Here is a 25,638-nt window from a genome sequence, read left to right on the forward strand (position 1 = left end):
TTAGTTTTCATTTAAGTTTTTGTGATTGACGAACGGGTTGATGTTTTTGCTGTTGTTGATAAGTGCTTGTGCATCACTGCAAACGCATCAGCAACAGCAGCAGCAGCACCAAATAGTCATTCGTTTTTCAGCTTTCCACAAACACCACCACCACAATCTGCTCGCTCGTCGGCCCCCATTGTCATCATTCTTATCCCAGTCAATAACCTCGTGAGAATTCCATTAACAAAGCCATCTGTGACTGGAACTTGATTTGAGCGCGCTATTTTTGGAAAGACCGTTCAAACATAACGGGAAACGCTCATCGTAAATATTGCGCTTTTAAAATGCCATATCGTGGGTTCCTCTAAGCAGCGTAACGCATAATGCTACTTTGGATTGCTTGCTAGATTTCCATTGTACGCAGTTCCGGTTGTTTATCATCATTGTTATTTGTCACATTTATGCAATGTCCCTCCTGCTCATGTTCTATTCCCTTCCCACGTTACGTGCCCAGCCGCTTTGGCCGGCACGTCGCTACCGAGAGAAAACTCTCTTGGCTCAATGGACCCGACCCGAAATAATCTTGAGCCCCGCCTAAGATGCAGCCGTCATTAGTACGATATTCATTGTGGTGAGTACCGTGAGTTTGGTGTTCAGAGAGATGGGCTTCATTGCTCCAACGTTCACGCTGCTCTCCACCGTCAACCCACAATGGACCAGCGTGGTGAAGTATGGTCATTTAACCCACCCCACGAACGCATGGCGGCGTGGTGGGAAGGCCATCAATCAGAAGTGGCTGGAGAAAACACATGCACAAGTACATTGTTTCTTATGCGCCATGGTCAACCCACTGCTGGATGAAGGCCTCCCCAATCCGCTGCTACCCACCGCTCACGAACATACGAACCAACAATAGATGATGTGCATAGGGGAGCGCAGTCATTCGTCTAAATGCATGCGGAGCGGTGTCTAAACAATATGTAATTGAAATGCACAGAAATGTCCTTAATTATTGGTATCTAAATTACACACTTAAAAGTAATTGGTTAATTGGTCAATTGTACCTAATTACATTTCCTCCAGTAATTTGTACTCCAATTTAAAAGTATTTCGCCCATCTTCCGGAAATTAACAACGCCTTTAATCAGCGCTGTGTTTGTGTCAACCCACCCACGTGCGCAGAGCACGTGGGCGGGCTGGGGGTGAGGGGCGGGGCTGGGGGGGGGAAGTGGAAGGAGGGGGAGGGGCTGGTTTCGGGGGCGGAGCCAGGCTGGGAGGCGTGAGCAAATTGGGGGCGTGGCCGTGTTCGGGGAGGGGCAAGGACCAGGTTCCGGGAAGGGCGGGGGGCCCGTCTTGGGGGCGGGGCTAGGTTGGGAGAGGGGCGGGGCTAAGTTGGGTGAGGGGCGGGGCTAGGTTGGGTGAGGGGCGGGGCTAGGTTGGGTGAGGGGCGGGGCTATGTTGGGAGAGGGGGGGGCATCCTTAAGAAACGCTGTGCTGTGTGTGTGGCCTTATAAGGCAAAAGTAACAGTCAAGGTTTCTTGAGAGTGCAAATACCAGGTCGCTCTAGCAAATCAGAACGTATCCTCATTTCTCGAGCGGACAAGTTCAAATGCGAATTGTTCGGTGAATGCTGCGCCGTGTGGGTGCAGAACAACAACAGGATGTTGAACTTTTTCGCACCGTACGTAGCCAACGCTGCGCGAATCAGAGGTTCGCGTTAGCAGTGGTGCACAATAAAACACGCAACACGTTCGTCAATAACACGGTGACCTTCAAAGAAAAACAATAGTGGACGACGTTTCGGGCAATGGTCCTTCGTCAGACATCAATATGTGGCGGCCAGAGGGGAGTGTACACGAGCCGGAACATTGCCCGTTACACCATAGGATCTGAAAAGAACCATTGCTTTTTCTTCTTTTAAATCTGCATATAAAGTAGGGTAAGTTGCGATTAAAGCAATACTAATAAACGACCGTAAACACGAGGAGAGCCGAGAAGCGTGACGTGGGTGAAGCTTAACGAGACAATGGGCGGGATTTGAGCACCAAGGGGCGGGGGCTAACCGACGAGCTGGGCAGGGCTTACGCCTGGATGGGCAGGGCTTACGCCTGGATGGGCAGGGCTTACGCCTGGATGGGCGGGGCTTACGCCTGGATGGGCGGGGCCGCGCGCGCGGGCCCGGAAACAGGCTAAAAATAGCCCCGAGCGCACGCGCGCCGCTCCGATTGGACGGCGGCGCCCCAACTCTCCGCTGATTGGACGGCGGCGCCAACTCGCGCGGCGTTAAGTTCGGGACGACGCCGCAGGGCGCCGTCGCTCATTGGTCGGCAGCCGCGGATGACGTCACCCGAGAGGCGGTTTCCGTAGCCCCGTGGCTGCGAGCGCGGGAAACGTGGTGGGTGGTGGTAGTGGTGTTGGGGCGGTGGTGGTAGTGGTGGTGTTGGGGCGGTGGTAGTGGGGTGGTGGTGTTGTGGATGGTGGTGGTGGGGCTCGTGGTGGGGCTTTAGAGGGTCGCGTCAACACGGCCGTGGCCTCCCTCGCCCCCGCTGGCTACACACGCCCCGTGCGGGTAAGGGAGTGGGAGGGGGGCTCAGGTTGGCCTGGCTGGGTGGTGGTGGTGGAGGGGGGGGGGTTCTTGCTTCTAGGGCCAGGCTGAGGCTGGATTGGTCGAGATAAAGAGAGCTGGGGGGCTGGGTTGGACCGGGGTCCTACTGAGTGGAAGCTGTGGGTGGGGGGCTGCTGCTGCGTCGGATTTGAGCTCAAAGCTGTATCGCACTGGGCCGCACTGACCGCTAATATCATTACCGCACCCCTAAGCTTGGGCTAGATCGGGCTAAGTCTGGTTGAATATCCCGGGCTGGGCTGCATCCATTCGGGGAGGGGTGAAGCGGTCGTGCTTGTGCAGAGGAAGGTTTGGGCCGTGTCGAATCTGGTTGTTTTTGTCGGGGTTGGCCCTAGGACCGGGATTGAACCGGGCTGGGCTGGGTGGCATCCTCATCAACAACAACTCCGCCTCCTCCTCGGGCCCAGGCTGGGTCTGACCAGGGCGACTCGTGGCGAGGTGTGGACCCTCTGTCAAGTGTCCTTGACTGTGTCTTTGTGTCTTGTTTGTGTGTTGTTTGTGTAATGTTTGCGTGTCTGTGTGTGTTGTTTGTGTTTACGTGTGCGTGGTGTGTGTCTCTGTACTTGCGCGTGTTCGTATCTTTGCGTGCGTATGCGATGTTACATGCGTGTGTTGTATGTGTGTGTGTGCATATTTGTGTATTCGTAAATGTTTTAAATGTGTTTTTGTGTGTGTACAGTATCTGTGGTGGAATTGTTATCTGGGATAGGCCCGGCCTTGTCTGCTTAATGGCTCGTTGCACGTGCGCAGTCGGATTGTTGTGGTTGTTGGTCCGCGTGTTTGTGTTGTGTTGAGGTTTGTGGTGATTCTTAAATAACGCGGTGTTGTTTGGAATTGTTAAGCGGTGGTTGCGAATGGTTTTTACTTAATTGTGGTGACGATTTAATTGATCGTACGGTTGTTGTGGTGGTGGTGGTGTTTACGGTCTGCAGTGGTTGGTTTATTGTTGTGGTTGCTGTGGATGTTGTGATGTATGGTTTGCTGTTATTGTGGTTGTTGGTTTCATTGATTGTGTGATTGTTGTTGTGGTGATTATAACTCCAGAGACTTATTGCTGCAGTGTTATTTTCAACGTCGTCGTGAATGTTGTCATTGTATTGTTTGGTGTAAGTGGGTGTGATTTATTGATTGCACGATTGTTGTGGTAATTGATTAGTATTGTTGTTGTTTATGTTGTGATTGTTATTATTGCAGTGTTATTTTCAACGTCGTCGTGAATGTTGTCATTGTATTGTTTGGTGTAAGTGGGTGTGATTTATTGATTGCACGATTGTTGTGGTAATTGATTAGTATTGTTGTTGTTTATGTTGTGATTGTTATTATTGCAGTGTTATTTTTAACGTCGTCGTGAATGTTGTCATTGTATTGTTTGGTGTAAGTGGGTGTGATTTATTGATTGCACGATTGATGTGGTAATTGATTAGTATTGTTGTTGTTTATGTTGTGATTGTTATTATTTCGGCGTTATTTTCGATGTAGTTGCCGTGAATGTTACAATCGTGTGCGCGTGACAAGGGCCATTACTGTGATGGTCGTGTGCTTTGTTGATTAACACGATTTTCTGCTATTTTTTGTTGTTATTAGTAAAATGCGCTTATCGCACTCCCGACAAAGTTTACGATTGGTCGTCTAACTTATCGCGAGTAGAAGCGGGCCTCCCAAGTGGCCTTCGCGCCATGACGCAACAATTCACGAATCGAAAAACAACCTCCGTATCGCTCTCTCTCTAATCGATTAATCGATTCCCATCGTTGCGCAGAGTTGGCCCAACACGCCGTTTACAACCCTTTGGTGGTGTTGGTGGTCACGATGATTGATGACGGTGTCTTTGTTATGTTAACAGCATACCTGTAAACCCACAAGGTTTGTCCCGTATTCTTGGTCGGGGAAATTGAGTTTTCAGGTCCATACGGCGGACAGCCGTTTTAATGGTGGCTCAATTTTTTTTCCATTTCTTTGTGTTTCTCCCTTGTGATGGGACTTTGGAACTTTGTAGGACGAACGTTGAGATTTATAAGGGCACGGGTTGGTCTGTAATAAGGTAGGGCACTGATAAGGGGTTGACGGTGGCCAGGTGTCTCGGTGCTAGAGCGAGCGTCTTGCAAGCGAAATGTTTCTAGTTCAAGTCATTGATTGGTTGGGGGTTTACTCAGCCCCATCACTCTTAGTCGATATAATACGTACAGTACTACTTTGTGGGAATGTCACTCGTGGATAAACTCCGCCCTCTCATAGGAAATGGATTGTCCACCACTAGCTCGGGTTCTGTAACCTGGGAAATGACCACCGCCTCAATGCTGCGATTGAGCAAGAAATCCCTGACCTGTCATGAGCTGTACCAAGTGGTTGCGGTGCTGATGGTGGTTGACCGTGTTGATGAGAGCCGTTGATGGCTGTGATAAGGTGGTAGTCGTGGTGGTGACAGAGCAGCTTGTATCGGTGGTAAGGGCCTTGGGCACGGCACATTGCGAAGATGGACGAGACTGCTGGCGGAGTGGCAGCCGAATGAGGGAACTCGACCCAGGAAGGTGACCACCGTGGAGATGAGATCCGCGGTTCGTATGCAGATGTAAGGTCCCCCACCACTGGATCGTGAGGAATGGCGAGGGGTCTGGGTGGAGGCCCTCATCCAGCAGTGAATTAACAGTGGCTTACGATAATATAAGGTTGATGGTGGCGAACACCGTCACACGTGGGTCATCGCTTGAGGTGGTGTGCCTGTTGGCCTGTTGGAGACGCTGTTACCTGCACCTATGAGAACCCGGTTTTTAAGGCAGTGGCCCGTGAGTACATTGGATTCTCAAGTGCAGTCACGAGTTCATGGTCCCAGCCTCCAAGGTCACCAAAAATACACCACCACATTTTAAATTTGGGTCTGAAACTCATTTCATGGAAATTATCAACTCCTTGAGAATAAACAAGAAATTTAATGTATATATCGGCGTGCAGTCATGTGGTGACAATTGTGTTATCTCCCGCGCCTGGGATGCAGGAGGTCCAGGGTTCGATCCTGACCGCGACGCCTGTATATTTGGAGTTTGCCCATTCGTCACCATGGTCGTGTGAATTTTTCTCCCGGGTCCTCCGGTTTTTTCCTCCATTTAGAAACATGCGTTTACGGTTTTTGGCTACTATAAATTTCCACATAAGCCACTTAGTTGAGCTGTAATGTGTGTCCAGGTCGCTTAAGAAAAAATACCTAAACTCAGTGGGCCTTGCCTAGTAAAAAAGAATTGTTTAGCTGAACAAATGATAAAAAAGGCCACTTTTTAAGGATTGCGTCCTGTAGTTGTTCTCCGGCACACGGAGCGTACGGCTGGGATTAATGAATGGATTCTTCATCTCGCTGCTGTCACCGTACATCAATATTATGACCATGCTTGTGGCGGTGATTTTAATGATACGGTAATGGTGGCAATGGTTATGATGTAACCTGTTATACTTCTCGTCTGTAATATCACTTCTCTCCCCACAACCGTCGCTTAAAATAACGATACTTGCTTGTTGAATAATATGCTGATGCTGGTGCCATTTTAATGTTGACAGTGTTTGCTATTTTTATTGTACATCGTTATGAAGACAGAGGTGACCTTGTCGACCCCACAGCTGTCGGTCTGGGAACTGTGGGCGCCTCCCGTCCCCCGGCTCTTAAATCAGCCACCATTCCGGAGCGACGGTGACACCGGTTATGCTGCCTCGTGGTAACCGCGCCGCATTGTCCACGCCGCTTGTGTTCCCACCCGACAGGAGAGGGTGGCTCCTGGCAGATTGTGAGAATACGGAATTCTGCAAGCTTGCAACCGCGCCGCCGCCGCCGCCGCCATGTCGGCAGAGGTGCTGCTGAGGAGGAGCCTGCTGGGCGGGCGCATGTTTGCCGGGGGTCTGAACTCCCGTGGAGCTGGGGGACAAGGGGACACCGGTCTGCACCGGTAATTACACCGATAAAACTTGCGCTTGGTTCATAAGGCCCGAGTTATGATGACAATGGAGAGCTATGCTGTAAACGGCGTGTGTCAAAGAGCGCACGCACAGATGCCACCGTCACGAACGTAAACATCGCCGTCACACGTGTCCACACAGGCACCGACAGTAACTCACGTCCCACGCAAATGGACGCCAGCATCACGCGCAATAACAACAATGACCGCCATTTGCCACGAAGTTGTGGTGAAAGCCATGCTGGCGGCAGGAGGTCACGGGACAGGCCCAGGTGAACGTTTGCCAATGCAAATGAGCAATTTGGTGGCACTCATTTACTTTGTTGGACCTGAGCCAGGAGTGGAACTTCCACATTTCCATTACGAGGCAGGCCTATCCACAGGGAAACCATTGTGGAGTTCCCGCAATGGTTTTCCTCAAACCTGGAAGGATTTTGTTGGCCAAGCTGGCCCCCGTCTTGGATTTGAATTCCACATTTTGAGATTCAAGTCGGGACCACTCACCACTGAAATCCCACCACCCCAAAGACAAAGATCCACAATGTAGCCTTGATAGACTGTTGGGGCAAGTGCTGTGAGCGAGAACTATTGAAAGCTGGCACTAAATGAGGGGGTGGGTGGCCAGCACCGTGCCCGGCTGACTTTCTCCCAAGTGGCGATAATTATACACCGCACCACTTACTCATTTGAGGCCGAGTCGACCTAGGGGAGCCCCAGGACCATTTCAAATATTCACCACTATTATTGGTCATCTGCGGGAATGGCACCCGGGTTGCCGGGTTCGTAGCGGAGTGAACTAACCACGATACACTTGGACAGCCATCTCATACATGTGGCATTGTCCTCTGTGCATGGGACATTGAGGTCTGGGTCCCTTCCACGGAGCCTCTGTGTCTTATTCCTCTGTGTCTTCCCTGGTGGTGTCTCCGAGCTTGTCCCCTTTATCACAGTGTCCCCTTTCCCCCGTGTGTTGTGTTGTCCCCAGGACCCCTGCGTGGGCCGGCTGGCAGCGCCCCCTCCACCGTGACGTGGACCCCACTCGGACTCCTGCAGGGGTCGACGAGGAAACCACCACCACCACTACTACGGGCCCGAGGGCGAGTGGCTCCAAATCGCGTCCCTCTAAGACCACACCCAACCAGGTCACCCCCACACAGGGACACTCCCGCAACGCCAGACTGGAGGTCGAAATTGGTGTCATTTATCTGTGATCCCATGATGGTGGTGAAGAGGGACGCTGTGAATGTTGTGGGTTTATTTGCTGCCTGTTTGCGATGTCTGCTTTGGCTTCATAAGATGTGATGGGACGCCGTCGTGTTATATGACGGTTCGCAAGCCAGATTCTGCAATCCATAGGTCTCCAGTTCGATTCAATCTCTCTGCGATGCAGTTGCAATAAATAGGGCAAGTTTTTTTAAATACATCCCGCCCCCCCACCCACCTATATTTACCCAGAAGTATCAATGGGTTCACCAGAGTTGATCGTTCTGTTGAGAAGAGCTGTCTAGAAGGCCCTCTAGTGGAGGCCCGTCTGCCAGTAGCGGCATTGTCAAGTTATTGCAGGGCTGCACCTTTACATTATAATCTGGCGCGCACCTTTCCGTGAATGTGGCTGTGAGACAATTGGAGCGGTCGTACAAGTTGGCGTTTTGTTTACCCAGGTGACAACTCAAGGGACCAGGACGAGTCTTATTTGCAAGAGCGACCCAGTTTGCCAAAACGGCAAGAGCAATACAAAGAAAAGAAAGTACAACAAAGCAAAAACGACCAATTATAATGGTCAGGTCACAACTTGTGGCTGCCAGGGCTCCCTTGCACAGGTGGACGCGTTGTCTTGGCGAGCCCTCTCCACTCGACCTAAAGGCTCCTGCCGCTATACTACATGGCATGCACGCGCCATGACGTTTTCTCACTCTGTAGCATTGGCTCAAGAGGCCGCGCCCTGCTGATGATGCCAGGTGAAGTCGAAACCTGTCGAAGGTTTGCCTTGTGTAAACAAACACGCGCAAGGGTGTTCATCTGAACAGGCCATTGTTTTGAAGGAATACGTTTTGCTGGATTTTTGAGGATCAGTTGTCGCTCGTTGTTTTGGGCTTTGTTTTTTTTACTTTCAGCTTTGCCGGCAGGTCCCATTGTACACCTGTTTCTTGGTTTGTGTTTGCTGTCCGGTGGTGTGAAGTATGTATGGTAATGTGTTGGCTGTCTGGTGATGTCGGAAGTCTGGTGACGTGAAGGCTGCCTGCTGACGTGTTAGCGTGTGGATGTGTTGTGTGCGCAAGCTTGCACATTTGCATACTCAATTCCTCGCTCGCTCACAGGCGCACGTACTCGAACACTTGCTCGCTCACTCGTACGTACACTTTGTCGCTCACTAATTCACCTCGCTCGCTTGCTGATTCGCATACTCGCCCATGCACACTCGATCATTTAATTTCCTCTTATACTTTGCTCGCATACAGACTCGCACACTCGCTCACCTGTATACTCATCGCTGTCATACTTGCATGCTAAATTACGCGTCCGTTCACTCCAATAACTTCGCGTGTACACACTCGCTCCTTGGCTCGCACACTCCCTTCAAGTACTCGAGCGCACACTCGCTCAAACTCGCTTATTCACCCTCTCGCCTTCTCGCTCGTCTCACATGACAGCTGCACAATGAGGCGAGGGAGAGGACCGTCCCGTCCACGCGCATCGCACGCCTCGCCAACTTCGGCGGTGAGTGCTGCCCCTCCGCCCCCCAGAGTGTTTCGCCAGAGTTGCCAGGAGGGCAGAGTTTTTGGAGTAATGGGAGATGGGACACGAGTGTTCAGCTATAACGAGTTGCCCCCCCTCTCTGGGGAGGCGGCGGTGGGGGGGGGGGAGTGGAGTGTAGCTGCTGGCGCACGGTGTTGGTGTCGTCGCGTTTGATTCCGTATTTATCTTTATGGACGTTTGCTCGTACGTGGACAGCTTGTGGTGGGTGGTGCGTCGTTTGTGGCGGTCACAGCGTTGTCTGTGGCGGTCACAGCGTTGTCTGTGGGGGTCGCGACGATGACGTCGGTGCCCAACTGGTTCTCGGAACGTGCCGCGCGCTGGACCACTCGTTTGAGACTTCTGCAAATTATTTGCTGCGTCGTGTGCGAGTGTCGCCATTGGGCCACCAGAACACAAACGAGGCGGTACACGCGTGGTGAAAAACGATCGATTTTTTAAAATATATTTTTTTGGACTGTGAACCCCATCGTAGGGGTTACTTATTGGATATCGGGGGTGGCGAATTGTTCCGTGCTTCAACTCAGCATGAACAATAAATTGCACCTATTTTTCGAATAAACAAATCTGTCAGCTGTGCTCCATATGCTGGGGGAAGTTGGGATTTTGAATGCCATGATGATTTCGGTGACTGCTGTTTGGCCTACAAATAGGACTCTTCGTTTAGTCTGCTCTGATGACGTCATCGTCATTGTGGCGGTGTTGCCACTTCGCCTTCAACTGGCCCCCTTTTCTCCACCCAGCTGCCTTCTCCCTCTCGCTGACTCCAGGCACATGTTGTTGCACCTGTCCCGATGTTTATGAATCGTGGGTGTTTGGCGTTCCAGTGTGATAGGACATCATGCTCCTATCGGAGGCGCCTTGACTCGTGATGTAATTGGTGCACGTGTCATAACTCCGACATGCAATCCAAATAAAGTAAAGGCGTTTGTGTATGTGTTCGTATGTATGGGTGTTCTCTAACCGCACTTTCCCCAAAAGTCTGAACGCTATATGGGGATCCTTGTCGTCTTTGTACGTGTGTTTTTACAGACTTGTATGTACACGTGTGTGTGTGTGTAATTGTGTGTACATATTCTTGAGTGTTTGTAAGTGTGCATCTGTCAATCAGCCCCGTACTCTTACCCCAAAACAATTAGGTCTGTTTAACATGCAGGCTTTCGCGACCAATATCCATAATACAGGTTTATTTGGGTTAGATCGCATAAATATAAATTCGTCATTAGTAAGTTTTGTCGCATAAACAAAATATTTTTGCGATCTAAACCAAAAAAAACCTGTTGAATTAGGTCTGTCCTCCATTTAGCCTGAATGACTGTGCACCTCGGCTGGCACAATTGCCATTGTGGTATTGCGATTAAGCTGTGCAACACGGTTTTTGGCAACACCACAGCACTTGCGTCTCGGCTGCGCGTCTCTCGTTGGCGTTGATGGCGCTGTTGGTGTCTTGCGATGTCCGTCTTCGCAGGCCTGGCTGTGGGTCTGGGGATCGGAGCTCTCACCGACTACGCCAAGAAGCATCTGGGATCTAGCACAAAGTCACAAGGCAAGGCCCTTGCACCACCGCCACTACCATTATTGTCACCGTTACCACCGCCTGTCGCCTTCGGCACCAACACGTCCATCGTGTTGTTATTGATGCTGCGCTCACAGACGCCGGGAATTCTGATGGAATGTGTCGGTGCACGGGTGCGAGGTGCGATGCCACCTGCTAAACCCGAGGTCCATGCCCGATCTGTGTCTGGGCCCAGACCCCTGTATTATTACTCCTTTTGATACCACCCAAGATGGCAATACTTGTTTTACCAACATCGTTAAATTGCCGATGAAATGGAATTATGCAAGCACCTATATATACCAGCACAATTCATCGTCGTGAAGCGTGTGCAGAAACTGGCGTCGCTCGGCGTTCTGCTCTTGGTACGGCGCTACGTCACGCTAATGATTATCCAACCCTCGGCACATTTAGTGCCAACCGACTGGGAAAAGTCCCATAAATCAGCCTCCCTCAAGGTGGCCATGATTATAAACACGCCTTATGTAACGATTCACATTCTCACACGCCTTATGTAACGATTCACTTTCTCCACCCCCAGCGAATCGATAATTTATCACTAATTAGAGACAATTAGAATTTTACTGGTTGTTGTGTCCCCATGCAGTGTCTTGCTTCACCACATTGGTGTAAATGGTCTATCGGCTCACGTTTGTGCCAAAGTGTGCACAAACCGTGATTAATTCACCCGGGCATGATTCCATGCTCTTTCCGTGAGCGATTTTTCTGTCTGTGGATCGATGCTGCCCCTCGAGCGTTGAATAAACCCCAGCGGACGCCACAGGAAACTGGGGGGGATGAGCACGGGAAGGACAACTTCTTGGGGTTGTTGAGGCAGTTATAATTAATTATATCAATTTCCGCAGCATCCTCAGCTGGAATTGCGACTGAAATTAATGTAAGCGATAAAACTAAAGCATGTTTATATATGTATAGCTCTTTATGGCTTTTTTTCAGAAGCGACCTGGCCACTAATGGTAGCTCAATTAGAGTGGCTTTTCACGTGGAAATTGATAGCAGCCTCGCACTCTAAACGCGTGTTTCTAAATGTGGAGGGGGAAAACCGGAGGACCCGGGAGAAAAATCCACGCGAACACGGAGAACACGCAAACTCCCAAATATACAGCAGGTGTCAGGGTCGTGATGCAACCCACAGCCTCAAGTGTATACTAGGCGATGGAGATGACATCTTGCCACCGTGGCTTGGGTATGCGGGGTTATGTAACTATACTTCACCACGGTGGTCGGTGTGCGGGTTTTAGGTTTTATTTTGGCACAGGTAAAACTCACTGGGCAATAAATACTGACTTATGATGGTGGACCTATTTACCTCCATAGAGACCTGATTACAGCAAAAAAACGCATAAACAAAATAATCTAAAAACAACTGCACATTTCCAAGTCCCGAATGGCACGGTCGAGTATCAACATGGTACAGCCAGCACAAAGATAACGAGGTTAATAGGAAGCATGAAGGTTGTGAGCATAAACATGGGAGCGTGACGGAGGACTTTTGCTTCGCATTCTTACCGCATTCTCTGCTGCCCGCTCAACGTAGGCCAGCCTCAAAGTCATGAATGGCAGTGTGTGTGTGGTGGTTGCCCATCCAAGCATCGTCCAGGCTTAACTCTGGCTTCCAAGATCCGATGATGATTTGGTCAAAGGCGACGAACTTATTTCCGAATTCCTGTTCCGCATGGTCGAGTTTGTAATTTAATTACCCTGGTCACCACGACGACGGCGCCGTCATCGTAGCCCAGTTGGCAGCCGCCTGCGTCGTAGCGCGCAATATTTACTACCGCTCTCGCCGAGGCGGTAAAGCGCCGGGTCTGGCGGTGGCGGCAGCCGGCCTGTGGCTGCGTTGACGGTTTCTCTGCGCGGCTCGTGAGGGGAGCGCAAGTGGGGGGAGGCGTGCTGGGGTTTAAACAGGTGCGGGGGGGGGCATCTGTGAGATAACCGGGCCCAAACATCGGGCTCCTGGACACGCCGTGAGAACGTGATCGCGCTTTTTTTCAAATCACGGGGCATTGACACTTGGCACGACACCAGCATGGGACGCAAACACCTGTCGCTGGAAATCTCCGCTTGGTACGCGGCCCCAACGCGCATTGGCAATGGCGCAAAAGCCTCGCGCTCGGAGGTGTTGGCCGCCGATTGGCTTGGAATTGGGTCATGGCCATGACAGAAACACAGCCTGCACCGTGATCAAAATGGATTCTCAATTTAGTTGTTTTCATTTTTTATTTTATTTTATTATTTTCACCTACGTGACTTTACCGAAAGAACCAAAGAGTATGGATCAATGCAGTCGCAAAAACTTGAAATCTAGAATGGGTTCTCAAGTGTAAGGAATCGATTTTCTTGACCCGTAAATAGGCGCACTGTTTTTGTAAAATATCTTGAGGTGCGGTCGCATTTTGACGCTACCCAAATCCTCGTTTCTATTTGAACTCAGTGACATTTCGGGCAATAACTGACCATTGTGCATAGCTACGAAAGAAAGCCTGTGCTTGAAACATCACTGTTGTTATTGACAAATGTGAGGTTTTTGTTTTATGCTTGTGCACCGTTTGGTGACACATTTTCGCAATTATATTAGTCTGCTTCCAATTTACTCATCCGAGTCACCTAACGGGAGTGGAGGCTCGCTTCATGGACTGGGCCCGTAAGCTTGTGTTGTTGTTTCCGCCGGCGTGCAGAGAAGAAGGGCCAGTGGGACTCGAGTCCGCTGCTGTCGGAGGCGAACGCCGAGCGTATCGTCAAGACGCTGTGCAAGGTGCGCGGCGCCGCCCTCAAGCTTGGCCAGATCCTCAGCATCCAAGGTGCGCCTCTTGTCGTCGTCTGCAGCAGCCATTATCTATCCACTGCTAGACGAAGGCCTCTATCCCTCAAGGTCTTGCAACTGTTCTAGAGGGAATTACTCGGCCTCCGTATGCGCGATCAACATCCTCTTGGCTGCGCTCGTAAACGGAGGACATCGGCGAATGACTTGCGTGGCTCTCGTGAGTGGTGCCACCACCGGTGCTCGCACTTGGCGGAAGTGGAACTGGCTGGAAGGGGTTCGGGGCCGGCGGTGTTCAGGGCCAGGAGGTGGGGCTCGTGTGACCGGTCGAGCATTTCTCCATGGTGTTAATTCCCAACTGTGTGCACGGTCGTGCCATTTGTGGACGAGCTGTATCCGGAGGGGGGGTGGTGGGGGGGGTGCAAGATCCCATACACTCTCGTTGAACGTTTTGAGCGCACGCACGGCTTCAAATCCCCCGGCTCGGATCATTTTAGTTTGATGGTAAAACAATTTGTCGCTTAGTTCGCTTGTAGAGTCGTGGGTTATTTTTTTCTGCTGTGAAAAGCAGCGAGAGAGAGTTAAGAGGACCTGCATCTTCAAGGTGTCATTCCCGAGTGTACCTACCCCCTCGCCTACAGCGTCTTTCCTTCTTGAGCAACGTTGTTTAATCAGCGTGTGTTCTACATCGCATTACGTTTGAACGCGGTACTTTTTGCCTACCTCCTGGTTCCACCAAGTCTGCCAAATGTGGCTGGGTGTGCCGCATCCCCGCCATACCCAACCCCCTCGCGTTCCGGTGCTTGCTAACAGCGCTTGGTCCAGCAGTGTGTGTGTGTAATTGTGGCTTTGCGTTCGTGTCCACCCCTCCGTCCACCGCCTCGCCCTGCCTCCCGTGCAGACGATGGCTTCATCAACCCGCAGCTCAAGAAGATCTTTGACCGCGTGCGGCAGAACGCCGACTTCATGCCCACGTGGCAGATGAAGGCAAGCGGCTGCCGTCACTGTCGCACGCGGTGGGGGTGGAGGGGGGGGGGGGCGCTTCTTAGGTCATCCGTACTCGGGTTTAAATTACAATTACAGTTGTGCCATTAGGCACCGTATTGGCGAGATGTTAACTCCCTCGCCTGGTATGCAGGAGTTTTGTGGGTTCGATCCCGACCCTGTCGCCTGTAAAAGAGCAATATAGCTCTGGACCTTTACCTGGAAGCATATAAATTGTTTAATAGTTTAGTTTAATTCGGAAGTAATTGCATTCGCAATGCAAATTGTCATTCCAGGTGACGACGCTGCCGAAATTGTTAGTATTGATTCTAATTGGCTCCAGCCATCATGTGACGTCATCTTCCAGGGCTGCTCTGGCGGACGTCATGCGACTTTGCAACAGCCGTGTCGCGATTCATTGACGTTATTTTCGGTGTTCCTGTGTACAATTTCGCAGCCAATTCTGCGCATTTTTTGCATTGTGGGATTACGCAGCGAACGAGACGTTATCGTAAAAACGTCACGTTTGGCTATTGGTATCGCTACCTGGCCCCAGTCTCCTGTAGGTTGTGGTAGCCTGAACTCGGTAAAACATCGGTTATGGTGTTGACTTTGACAGGCGCTCACCAGCACACGTCTCCTGAACTGCGTTGCCTGCTGTTGTATTACGCACATGTTATTGCCTCCTTTTTAACGGGCCTGGGTTGGAAAGTATTTTGAAATAAAATTGTTCTGTGAGCTGATTAAAACACGAGTAGGAATTAGACTAAAACACCCGAGGAATAATTTGATTAAAACCAACAGTGGAAAAAATGTATGAAATATATATTTTAATGAAAAAAAAGGGGACGAGACAAACATTTAGTGAGAGACCTTTCCGAGTCGTGTCGGACCGCCCAGAGCACACTGTGTGCCAAGTCTCTGTTTAAACCGTCGTGCGATGCCGCTGCTTGTGAAGCTGGGTCTGCCCGTGCGATGCGACGCTCGCCGATGCTTGATCCACATCGGGGCTTTCGGAGCTGATGGCGCGCGTGCTGCGTGTGCGTGCTGTGGCCGTGCGTGCGGTGCGTTCGTACTTACGCAGAAAGTGCTGGAGAGCGAGTTTGGGCCTGGCTGGAAGAACCACGTGACCTCGTTTGAGGAGCGTCCGTTTGCAGCCGCCTCCATTGGGCAGGTCCACCAGGCCACGCTCACAAACGGCACCCGGGTGGCCATTAAGATCCAGGTGAGGCCCACCAATGGCACCCGCCAAATCCTAAGACCGCCCCATGCTGTGTTCGGTTAGTACGTAATCTGCCCGAGCTGGTTTGCGGGGCATTTTTTAATGCAATTTTTTATTTTGAAGTCCTCTTGTGAGTACATTTATTTTGTCCTGAATTGTATCTGTTTTGCTGGTTGTCATTTTGGTGACCTGGGTGACAACCAAATCTAATTCGTATTTATAGGACCCCTTCACTCAAGGCACTTGAGACTCTATCCTAGTCTCTTGACTTCTCACCTGGTTATACAAATTCAGCTTTATGACTTAACCTGAATGGCACGCGATGGGTGTCTATACCCCGCCGCTCCACCCTCCCTGCCCCAACAAATCCCGTCGTTGGACGCCACTGCTCGCCACCATGCTCTCCGCTGCACACTGTCGTTCCCCACTGTTGTGCCTGTTGACATCCACTTCCATCCGTGAGATGAAATTGCCCTTTCGGACATCTGGCAGATAGCAATGGTACGTGTCGTGCGTTGCCGAGTTGGGGTTCAGGGTAGGTTTGGTGGGGATGAAGCAGTGATTCAGGAAGGGACCCCCATTTCTCTGGAAGTCCATGTCCTTCCCTATGAACGTCATACAAGAGATGCTCTGGGGAGGCCAGTTGCTGTGGGGTGTTGTAGCTTTTCATCTTGTTACAATTTTTTTTTAATGTTTTTTTTGTACAATTTTATTTGCCTCCATTTAGCACAACTATAATTCGCATCTTGTGTTCATATAATTAGCTTGCACGGTGCATGATCACTTCTCGTACACACGACCCGATGTGTGTCTTGAACGTAAGAATCTATTGTAATTGCCGAATGTAAATGGTTACACGCCCGACGATGGTGACGATTGTGTTTCGTGGTTAACGAGGTGTCGTGCCGAATGTGTTCCAGTACCCGGGCGTCGCCAAGAGCATCAAGAGTGACATCAACAACCTCATGACGATGCTGAGGGTGAGCAACGTGCTGCCCGAAGGTGGGTCCCTCCTTGGTCGGGCGTCGGCAGGGAGGGCAGGGGTCGCACCCAGGCAGAGCGAGAGTTTACATTGGGTGAAGATCAGAAAGAGAGACTTGGCCAAAAATATAAACGAATGCCTCCTCGGATAATAATTCTGTTTTTGTATGCGACGTATTAGTCTTGCATTTGTTTTGCCGATGTAACTTTACCACCCAAATGGTGACCTGAACCCTATAACATGATACAAAATGGAATAAAATAAAAAAATATTCTCCCACGCGAGAGTTGCATCGCGAGTTTAAATGTTGACGTTTGTGGAAGCGATTCATCGTTACGAGCCTAGACGGTGGTAGTGTGTTAATGAGCGTCCTGGTGGGCGGCGTGCGAAGTGTGCCTGCCACGCGATCGTGTGACGCGATGGGAGCCTGTCGAGCGATCATCAGACGCTAACCGTGCCATGTGGTGCCGCCAGGGCTCTTTGCGGAAAACGTAGTGGAGGTGCTGGGCAAGGAGCTCGCTTGGGAGTGCGACTACGAGCGCGAGGCGCGGTGCTGCAAGCGCTTCCGGTACCCAAGCCGTGCACACTGCACACCGATATACACCTGCTTGCGCGGACACAGCAGAAATTCATGCACACGCCACCGAATTCGCACGCACGACACCCGGCAACATGTATGTACACGCACAGAAATGCCTTTAACAGACTGTTGGAGCAGCTGCTGTTAGCGAGCACCTGTTGCTGCAAGCGCTGAGTTTGCGTCACTTCACCGGTGCAATAAACTTAAATACCCGACGAACACCCACACGTACTTGGCGACAGCACTCGGCAATGCACGACACGGACAAGTCGACAGCAACCTACTTGCTGTACTACCATCAATCTCGTGGCGTAAGCGGTGCTAGCGAGTCTCACTATACACAGTGATCTCTCCGTGATCCAACCCAAATAAACCCCGCCCCCCCCCTCCCCCACCGCCCCACTCCGGCTGGCAGGGAGCTGCTGAAGGACGACCCCTACTTCACCGTTCCGCGTGTGGTGGAGCAGCTCAGCAGCGCGCGTGTCCTCACCACGGAGATGGTGCCCGGGGTTCCCCTCGATAGCACGGAGGACCTGCCCCAGCACGAGAAAAACAAGGTCTGTGGGTGGGGGGGGTGGGTGGGCGGGCGGGGGGGGGGGGGGCAGGTGGGGGGGCATAGCGACGCTGTTTTTTAAGACTTTGTACTCACCGCAGAGGACTCTAGCGACACTACTGCCCTCTGATGGCTGGCGCAAAACTATGCCACACCCTCCCGCATGGTCTTTTGCTTTCAATTCTCAGCGCAGGCGTTCGGCCATTCCAATTCTCAGTCTGTTGATGCTTGTCGTGAGCGTACGTGTGAAATAGATGCCTTCAAAATTGTCCGCGGTATTGCATGCGCTCGCTTCCTGTAAACCGAGCAGTCGCTCGCATCACTAATGGCCAAGTGGCTTTCTTTGAAGCGACCCTGAATTATGAATTTCCAGGGGTTGAATTGCGAAATGCCTGTGTATACTATACCTTAGTACTATCAACAAGTTGACAAGCCAGTCTATCAAGAGATTCTTCACTCTGTTTGGGGATTCGACTTGTGGTCGTTTAGAGATCCCATGACATCACTTGGGCCAGCGTCATTGTCCGCCGTTTGATAAACAGTGGAAAATTAACTTAATTGGAAAAGCCACACAGCTGCATCGCTCCGTATTTGCAGCCGAACGGACACGTGCACACCCACATCGGTGCTGCGCTTACCTTGTGCCTCGGCGATAACTTCCATTGGGCGGGTTTCCCTGCCACGGCGCTCCACGGTGCGATTGCTTGAGAGGCGACGGCATGATGGACTAACGAGGCCCCCCCCCCTACTACCCCCCCCCTACCACCCGCCCCCCCCCCCCCCCAATGTGCCTTGTGCAGATCTCTGAAAACATCCTGCGGCTGTGTCTGCGGGAGCTGTTTGAGTTCCGCTTCATGCAGACCGACCCCAACTGGTCCAACTTCATGTACGACCCGGAGACGTGCAAGGCAAGGCCACTGCCCCCATGCCCCACATCGCTCCGCTGTGCCTCCTCCTCGCCGTGTGTGTGAGCACGCGTGCGTGCGGTCATCCGTATGCTCATGGAGTGTGTTTGTTTGTATTTGCCTTGTAGTCTTGAATTGGGTCATTTGTGTGATTTCTCAGCATCGCTTTGTCCTCTCCAATCCAGGGGAGAGCGACCACGGTTTTGATTCTCCACCTCTTCCTGCCCCTCATTGTATCATGCCGCACTTCCTCTACCCTTGGAAACGAAACCACTTTGATGTCATCCAGATACCCATTTCCTTGTCTCCCTTTCATTTTATCGACCTCCCTCACCACTCTTACTGGTAACGCACAAGTTTGCCCTCTCTTGTCCTGAAGACATGCGCGTTGCGTTCATGTGTGCGCGTGTGTGTGTCTGTGTTGATCATCGGTGACTAATATCTGAGTCGGCCCTGGGTCTCCCCGAGGTCAACTGGACGTGGTGCATAAACATTTGCGCTGGGGAGTGGCACCCCACCGTGTGCTGGCCTTTGTAGTTTTTCACTAACAGCACTTACCCCAAACAGCCTGTTTTAAAGGCTGCACTGGCAATCCGTTGCCTTTATCTTTGCGTGTCGATCTTTGTCTTCGGTGACCCCAGGTGGCGCTGCTCGACTTCGGGGCGAGCCGTGAATACGAAGTGCAGTTCACGGACGACTACATCGAGGTGAGCGCGAGGTCACGTGACAACGGATGGATTCCCCACTCAGTCGCTCGCCATGGGTGGCGTGCTCACTTTGTCCATCGCCGATGGGGTCCGTTTGACACCTCCTGTGGATATTTTTTTTCGCGTGGCAGGTGGTGCGGGCAGCCGCCCTGGATGACCGCGATCGGGTCCTAAAGAAGCTGCAGGATCTCAAGTACCTGACGGGATATGAGACCCAGGTGTGGTTCCCCACATTTCTCCCCGTCGTTCCCTCGCTCTCCTAAATTCTCGTTCACGTGGCCATCTCTTTGCTCTGTGCATTCAATGTTTCATGTCTCTCTCCCCTCGTCCTCCCTTCTCATGACATGTCCCTGTGCCTCTCCCTGTGTCTGCCATTTCCTCCACGTCCCCTTCTCACGTGCCATCCTGTCTTGCCATCTCGCCGTTGTTGCCACACGTTTCACTTTTAGTCTTCACGTTTTTCCCCGTGCCACAGAGCAGTGGTTCCCATTCCGTGTCCCGCGGGCCATGGCATCCCACGTACAGCAAACGCTCTTGTTATCTGGCATCCATGGTGAAAGTGTCGGTTCATCAAATATGCCAATTAACTGAGACTTCTACTTATGGTTCACCAAATTTTCCACGTACACAACTTTTCAAGAAAGAAACTAAGCCTACATTTTAACTATGATATAAGAAATGATATACTGTTTTACAGAGGCACTCGCCAGTCAGTTGTAAGGCATTCTCTGTTGATTGCAGAGGAAGCAGTGATGCCGTTTAGAGTTCAGTATGCAGTAGCATAGTACTGTATGTAGAGGCTGCCGTGAGCAATACCACTCGGCAGTGTCCTGAAGCTTCCGTAAACAACGGATCTATGAGAAGTGCACGGCAAGATGCCAGGGGGTTGTCAGAATTTTTCCACATACGTTAAGGAAGATTTGTATTGCCATCTATGACAAATGCCGGTTAATAGAGCATCCCGAATGATACAGCGCCAGGATTACTGAGCTTTTGCTGTACTCGACGTCGCTCCGTCTCGCCTCGCGTCCGCCAACATCTCCCCTTCTCACACTTTTATTGTGTTGCTGTATCTCCCCGCCGCCACCCCCGGACATGCACAGCCGGTGGCGCGCATGCACGTGGAGGCAGTGATGATCCTGGGCGAGGCGTTTGCGAAGGACGAGCCCTTCGAGTTCGGCGCGCAGAACACGACGATGCGCGTCTACAACCTCATGCCATCCATGCTGCAGCACCGCCTCTCCCCGCCGCCCGAGGAGAGCTACTCTCTGCACCGCAAGATGTCGGGCGCCTTCCTCATCTGTGTCAAGCTCGGCTCCACCTTCCCCTGCAAGCACCTCTTTGACGAGGTGTACAGCAACTATTGGCAGCTGCGGAGGAAAGAGGGCTGGGTGCCGGGGCCCGACCACCCCCTTGCGTAGATGACCCGGTGGTTGTGACCCCGTGACCCCTTCCTGAAGCTGGCTCGGTGGTGTGGGGTCGTGGCAGATGAGGGGCGACGATGGCAGGGGCCGGGGGGGGCGGCTGTCTTCAAAGCAGAATCTCCTTGTAGCACTTAGACATGAGCGTCTAGCTGTTAGTGCGGTTACACGAGCGTAAACTTAATTTGTATCCAAAGCGTCGGCGACTTTGCACGGGTTCCGCGTTCAGTGTTGACGTTTCGTTGCTTCGTTTTGCTGTGCACGGCTAGTGCGGAGTCTCGACGCTGCGATTGGCCACCGAACCATCGGGGGCATGCGTGTGCACGGGTGTGCGAGCATGTGGGTTTGTGCAGGAAGTGCTCTCTGTGGTGTGTCAGCCACGAGCAGGGCCCTCCTTATGGGTAGGCGAGTCGTTTACCACACCGCCAGCCTTTAACAGCTGTATGCAGATCGGCGTTTGCCTCGTTGCTTTCCTGCTGCCGTTGGCGAGTCTGCGCCGAGTCGTCAGTGTCGCTTGCCCGTTTGCTGTGTGTGACGATAGTCGTTTTGAAAATTTTTTCGGTCAAGCTTTCTCGTTACTCCAAGAATTTATATTCTGCGATCGATTTGCGGGAATGCCTTAAGACCCCCGGAGGCTGACGCTAACCCCCCCCCCCCGATTGGGTTTTGTCACGAGGAGGTAAGAGGAGCCATCGTCAGGGTTGGGCATGAATGTAGAGCGAAGACGCACAATTGTCTAGGGCAGCAGCGGTGTGTCGCTGCCACGTGCCTTGTGCTGCGTGAGAGCGTGTGGCCCCACCACCTTGTTCAGTGTTACTGTGCCGTGTCTGTGTGTGGTGGCGGTGGTGATGTCGTGGTGAATGCTCTGTGCCACAATCCCAGTGGATCTCCTTCCAATTCTTGAGCCTGCACAGCATTGCCATTTAGGTGTTCGAATCGGGCCTGTGACTTCTCTAGGTCGAGTCTGCCTAAAATACATGTAAGGCTTTTGCAGCGGTGTCACGACTATAGCATCGGGGACTGTGAGATGGGCATCGTGATCAACGCACTGTCGTCTTATGTGCCGTGCTGACCATATTAGAGGGGCTCGCTAATAGCACTTGCCCAAACGGTGTGTTTGTGGCTTTACTAAAAAAAAATGCCTTCACTGTGTTTGCCGGGTAATGCTGAGCAGTCTTGGATTGGATGCCTTGGCAATAGGAACCCTTTGGCCTGCCAGATGCTAGTGCGATGTTCTCTTGTACGCGTCCCCGTGTACCCGGTGTCGTCTTTTTTCCATGTAAGATTACCAGAAAGTTGATACCTGCTGCCGCGATCTAAATGTTCCAACTACCAGCCAGTTCTTTTCAAGGGAGGAATGCATTGAAGGGGCAGCAGGGTGACGAGTGAGTTGGCATTGGGTGCTGCTCTGACCGGGCTGACCTCTCACTGCGGTCGTCAGTAGAAACTGGGGCGGCCAAAACGAACGCAAAGTGTAACCACTCCACTCACTGGCAGTAGCGCAATGTACATTTTTGGCACACTGTAAAAAAAAATACTTGCGCATTGTGGCTGCAAGTGCCCTCGGCTACAATGAAGGGTTGGCTTTACTGAGTCCTCTTTGCCAGTGACCAATTGTAACCAGGTGGTTTGGAACATGCGCCTATTCAGAGCGAGTGGTGATCTGGACCATTGGCCTATTATGAGAGAGTTGTGACCACGTAGCCTGCACATTGGGCAATCGTGAGCGGGTAAACTCCACCAACAACCAATGGCTACGTTTATAAATACCCCTACTAACTAAAGGTGTGCCAAGATTTTTCAGTGCCAATTTTTTTCTGTTGTCACCCCCATAACGGGGCACTTAATAATAAAAAGTAAAACAAGTAATAACAATGGCAAAGTTCGTGCTCTGCTGGTGCTGCACATTGCTGGAGTTTTGTCGCAGGGCTAAAGTTGGAGGATGCAGCATTGCCAACGATCGTTTCTTATTGAATTGGCTTCGTTAAGCTGATCGTATTATTGGTTTAAGAATATTAACGCTCTATTTTTGTAATCTCTGAACGTGTATAAATTGTAAGTGGCAGGTGGCGCGATGGTGAACGCAAGCGGTGAGAGCCAATTACAATTCATGCCTTTTACAAAGGAGATAATGTACACTTGTGACGGTGAATCCAATGGAGAACTGCCTGGTAGGAATCTGGCAAGACCTCGTGGAATTGGATATACTCAGCAGAGGGTCCTGTCTGTGTCTGTTTGACTCGTTATTGGGAGAAATCCTCTTGAGAGCCCGAATAATACTTTTTGCAATACGAACGGATAAGATAGCACTTAACAATCCCAACAACCGGTGTCGATTGCCTGTCTAAACACTTCCTTACTGTACTGGTTCTCATCCAGGCAGATAATTTGTATTATCTGGGTGAAAGCTTCTCGAGGTGTGGAACACTTTGTGGTAAGGCAGACCCGGTGGGTGGGTTAGAAGCTCTCGGTCACCAGGTGAGAAGCCCTTTTTGAGGCGCGCGTGCGTCCTATTCCTCACATACTAAGTGTACGCATCACGTGTGCTGTTCATCAGTTTAATAAAGACTGACACTGGTCGTGAACTTGTCTCTGCTGTTCAAGTTTTATTTAGTTTCGGAATCCGAATCTTTATTTAGACTGGAGGAATCCGATGAGCGATGAAGCTCTTTCACAGATGTCCAGTGTGGGTGGTTTGGCATGTTACAACAGCAAACAATACAAATAACAGGAGTGCAATATCGAGATCAAGGTAAGGTCACTAGATATAAATTAATTATGTAAGTCTTAATAATAGGGTTTGTCCCCTTTTTTCTTGCAACAAAACTGAAACCTTTTTTTACAAGGAATCGTGTCTGCATTAACCACAATACTTGTGGTCAAAATGCAAACAAAACACTGATAATATATGCATTGTCCTTAAAACTGATTGGTCCGCACCAAGGGACGGCTTTCTTTTGAGCCTCGACCCAATTGGTGCTTGACCAGAGGTCGCCAAAAGGCTAACAGCTCAAAGACAATGCACTATCAAAGTAATGAGAGCTCGGGGTAAGCATCTACATCATTAGACCTTTGCCAGTATCAAAATATAATAATAGGGGTTTTCCCCTTTTTTCTGGCAACAAAACTGAAACAGGTTTTTTGTAAGTCTTATTTTATCAGGCTTGGACAAGGCAGCAAAAACAAAAACACAGTCCCAGACCACACCAAGTTTACACGCAGTCCCTCAATAAAATGGCACATGAACCATGTGAGAACTCTACCAGCATTGCAATGGTGACCTGAATCGCCAAAGCGTGTGGAAAATGGGGCTGAGTACACGTGTGTGTGTGGTGTGTTTTGAATCTCTGGATGTGTGGTAAGTATAAAAATCGTGGCATTCCTTTAGAAATGTGTGTGGATTATTATGGAGGGGAGCGGTGGTGCAGTGGTTCGCACACTTCGCTCCAAATCGGAAAATGTAACTCGGGCCAGTTTGATTTCCATCCATGAATGGAACGATTCCACAATGCGATTGTCATTTGGATTCAAAGTCAATCGATTCCACTTTTTTTGTTACATTGTGATTTGTTGTGCCCATTGGTGGTTGCAGGGATGACGATAATCCACCATTAGCATGAATTGTAACGTGTGTTGTATGACTCGCATACATCCCAATCGTACACACTCTCGGCATCCCATCGAGACGTCGCAGGCTTCTTCAGGTGCGATCTCGACCTGAGTCAACTATTATTTGATTCAGAATCCATTCCGTGGTGTCAACGAATCGCGTAATCTCCTTTTATGTGGAGATACTGGTGACATGATGGAGGCACTGCTTTTCACATTTGTAACATTCTACACAATAGTGCTAAGGGGCCGGCCATAAATGACGTCACGCACCGGGGGGGGGGGGTCAGACATTTGTGACGAAGGGGGGGTGGTGAGAAATATGACGTCACTTCAAAATGCGCAACTTTAATTAAATAAAGACAAGTTCTACTGAATTAAATAGACTTTTTAATAAAAGTTTTCTCCCACAACATCAGAGTGCAGCGCCACATTAAATACGCACTACAATGACAATAGTTTAAAGCGATTTGAAGCATGTTTTATTTGGGGGGGGGGGGCGGCAGAGCTTTGTGACGTCATATTTGAGGGGTGGGGGGTCTGACTTTTTGTGACGCAGCGTGACTGGGGGGGGGGGTCAATCGTCCTAAATCGCGTGACGTCATTTATGAACGGACCCTAAATGGAACACGCTGGCTGACTTCATTACGTCACTGACGTGCGGGGACGTCAACATGAAGGCCTGACGTCACGCCGAGGAACGAACAAAACCAGCGATGTGTCGTAACGGCTAGACATGACGTCACTGCGCAATAAACTTGTAACCGTTCCCCCTTGTATTCTTGGTTCTTTCGGTAAAGTCACGTAGAAGGGAAATCATAAAATAATAAAAATATAAAACAATACAAATTCTCACGACGTTTCGACTGCAACACAAGCAGTTAGGTATGACGTAATTCGTAGGGAACCGGACGCTGTCTGTCACGGCTTACCCTTATAGGCGTGACGCTAATTTGTTGTTCAACATTCTCGCCTCCTCTGCGAGCATCGTGACGTCATCCGCAGCGAAGCCGATGCTGTGACGTCATGTCAGCGGGGTGC

The 25,638-nt window shown here is 50.8% G+C and overlaps 1 protein-coding gene across 4 annotated transcripts; it reads left to right on the forward strand.

The window, feature by feature from the left end:
• The first annotated feature begins 2,285 nt into the window (after positions 1 to 2,285).
• Positions 2,286 to 23,577, forward strand: LOC144933472 (atypical kinase COQ8A, mitochondrial-like). Of its 4 annotated transcripts, none has more exons than XM_078858273.1 (16): positions 2,286 to 2,377; positions 2,941 to 3,043; positions 6,353 to 6,534; positions 7,529 to 7,685; positions 9,195 to 9,261; positions 10,766 to 10,843; positions 13,552 to 13,674; positions 14,536 to 14,621; positions 15,703 to 15,843; positions 16,761 to 16,842; positions 17,297 to 17,390; positions 17,818 to 17,959; positions 18,756 to 18,863; positions 19,502 to 19,567; positions 19,699 to 19,785; positions 20,671 to 23,577. In XM_078858273.1, the coding sequence occupies exons 3-16, from the start codon at positions 6,428 to 6,430 to the stop codon at positions 20,986 to 20,988; spliced, it is 1,656 nt and encodes a 551-aa protein (XP_078714399.1). In that variant the 5' UTR covers positions 2,286 to 2,377; positions 2,941 to 3,043; positions 6,353 to 6,427; the 3' UTR covers positions 20,989 to 23,577. The 4 variants fall into 4 exon arrangements, with proteins under 4 accessions (XP_078714399.1, XP_078714398.1, XP_078714397.1 ...); XM_078858272.1 differs by lacking the exon at positions 2,286 to 2,377 and adding an exon at positions 2,410 to 2,551; XM_078858271.1 differs by lacking the exon at positions 2,286 to 2,377 and having other exon boundaries at positions 2,689 to 3,043.
• The last annotated feature ends 2,061 nt before the right edge of the window (positions 23,578 to 25,638 follow it).

This window comes from Lampetra fluviatilis, chromosome 7, assembly GCF_964198595.1.
Source record: "Lampetra fluviatilis chromosome 7, kcLamFluv1.1, whole genome shotgun sequence".
NCBI lineage: Eukaryota > Metazoa > Chordata > Hyperoartia > Petromyzontiformes > Petromyzontidae > Lampetra > Lampetra fluviatilis.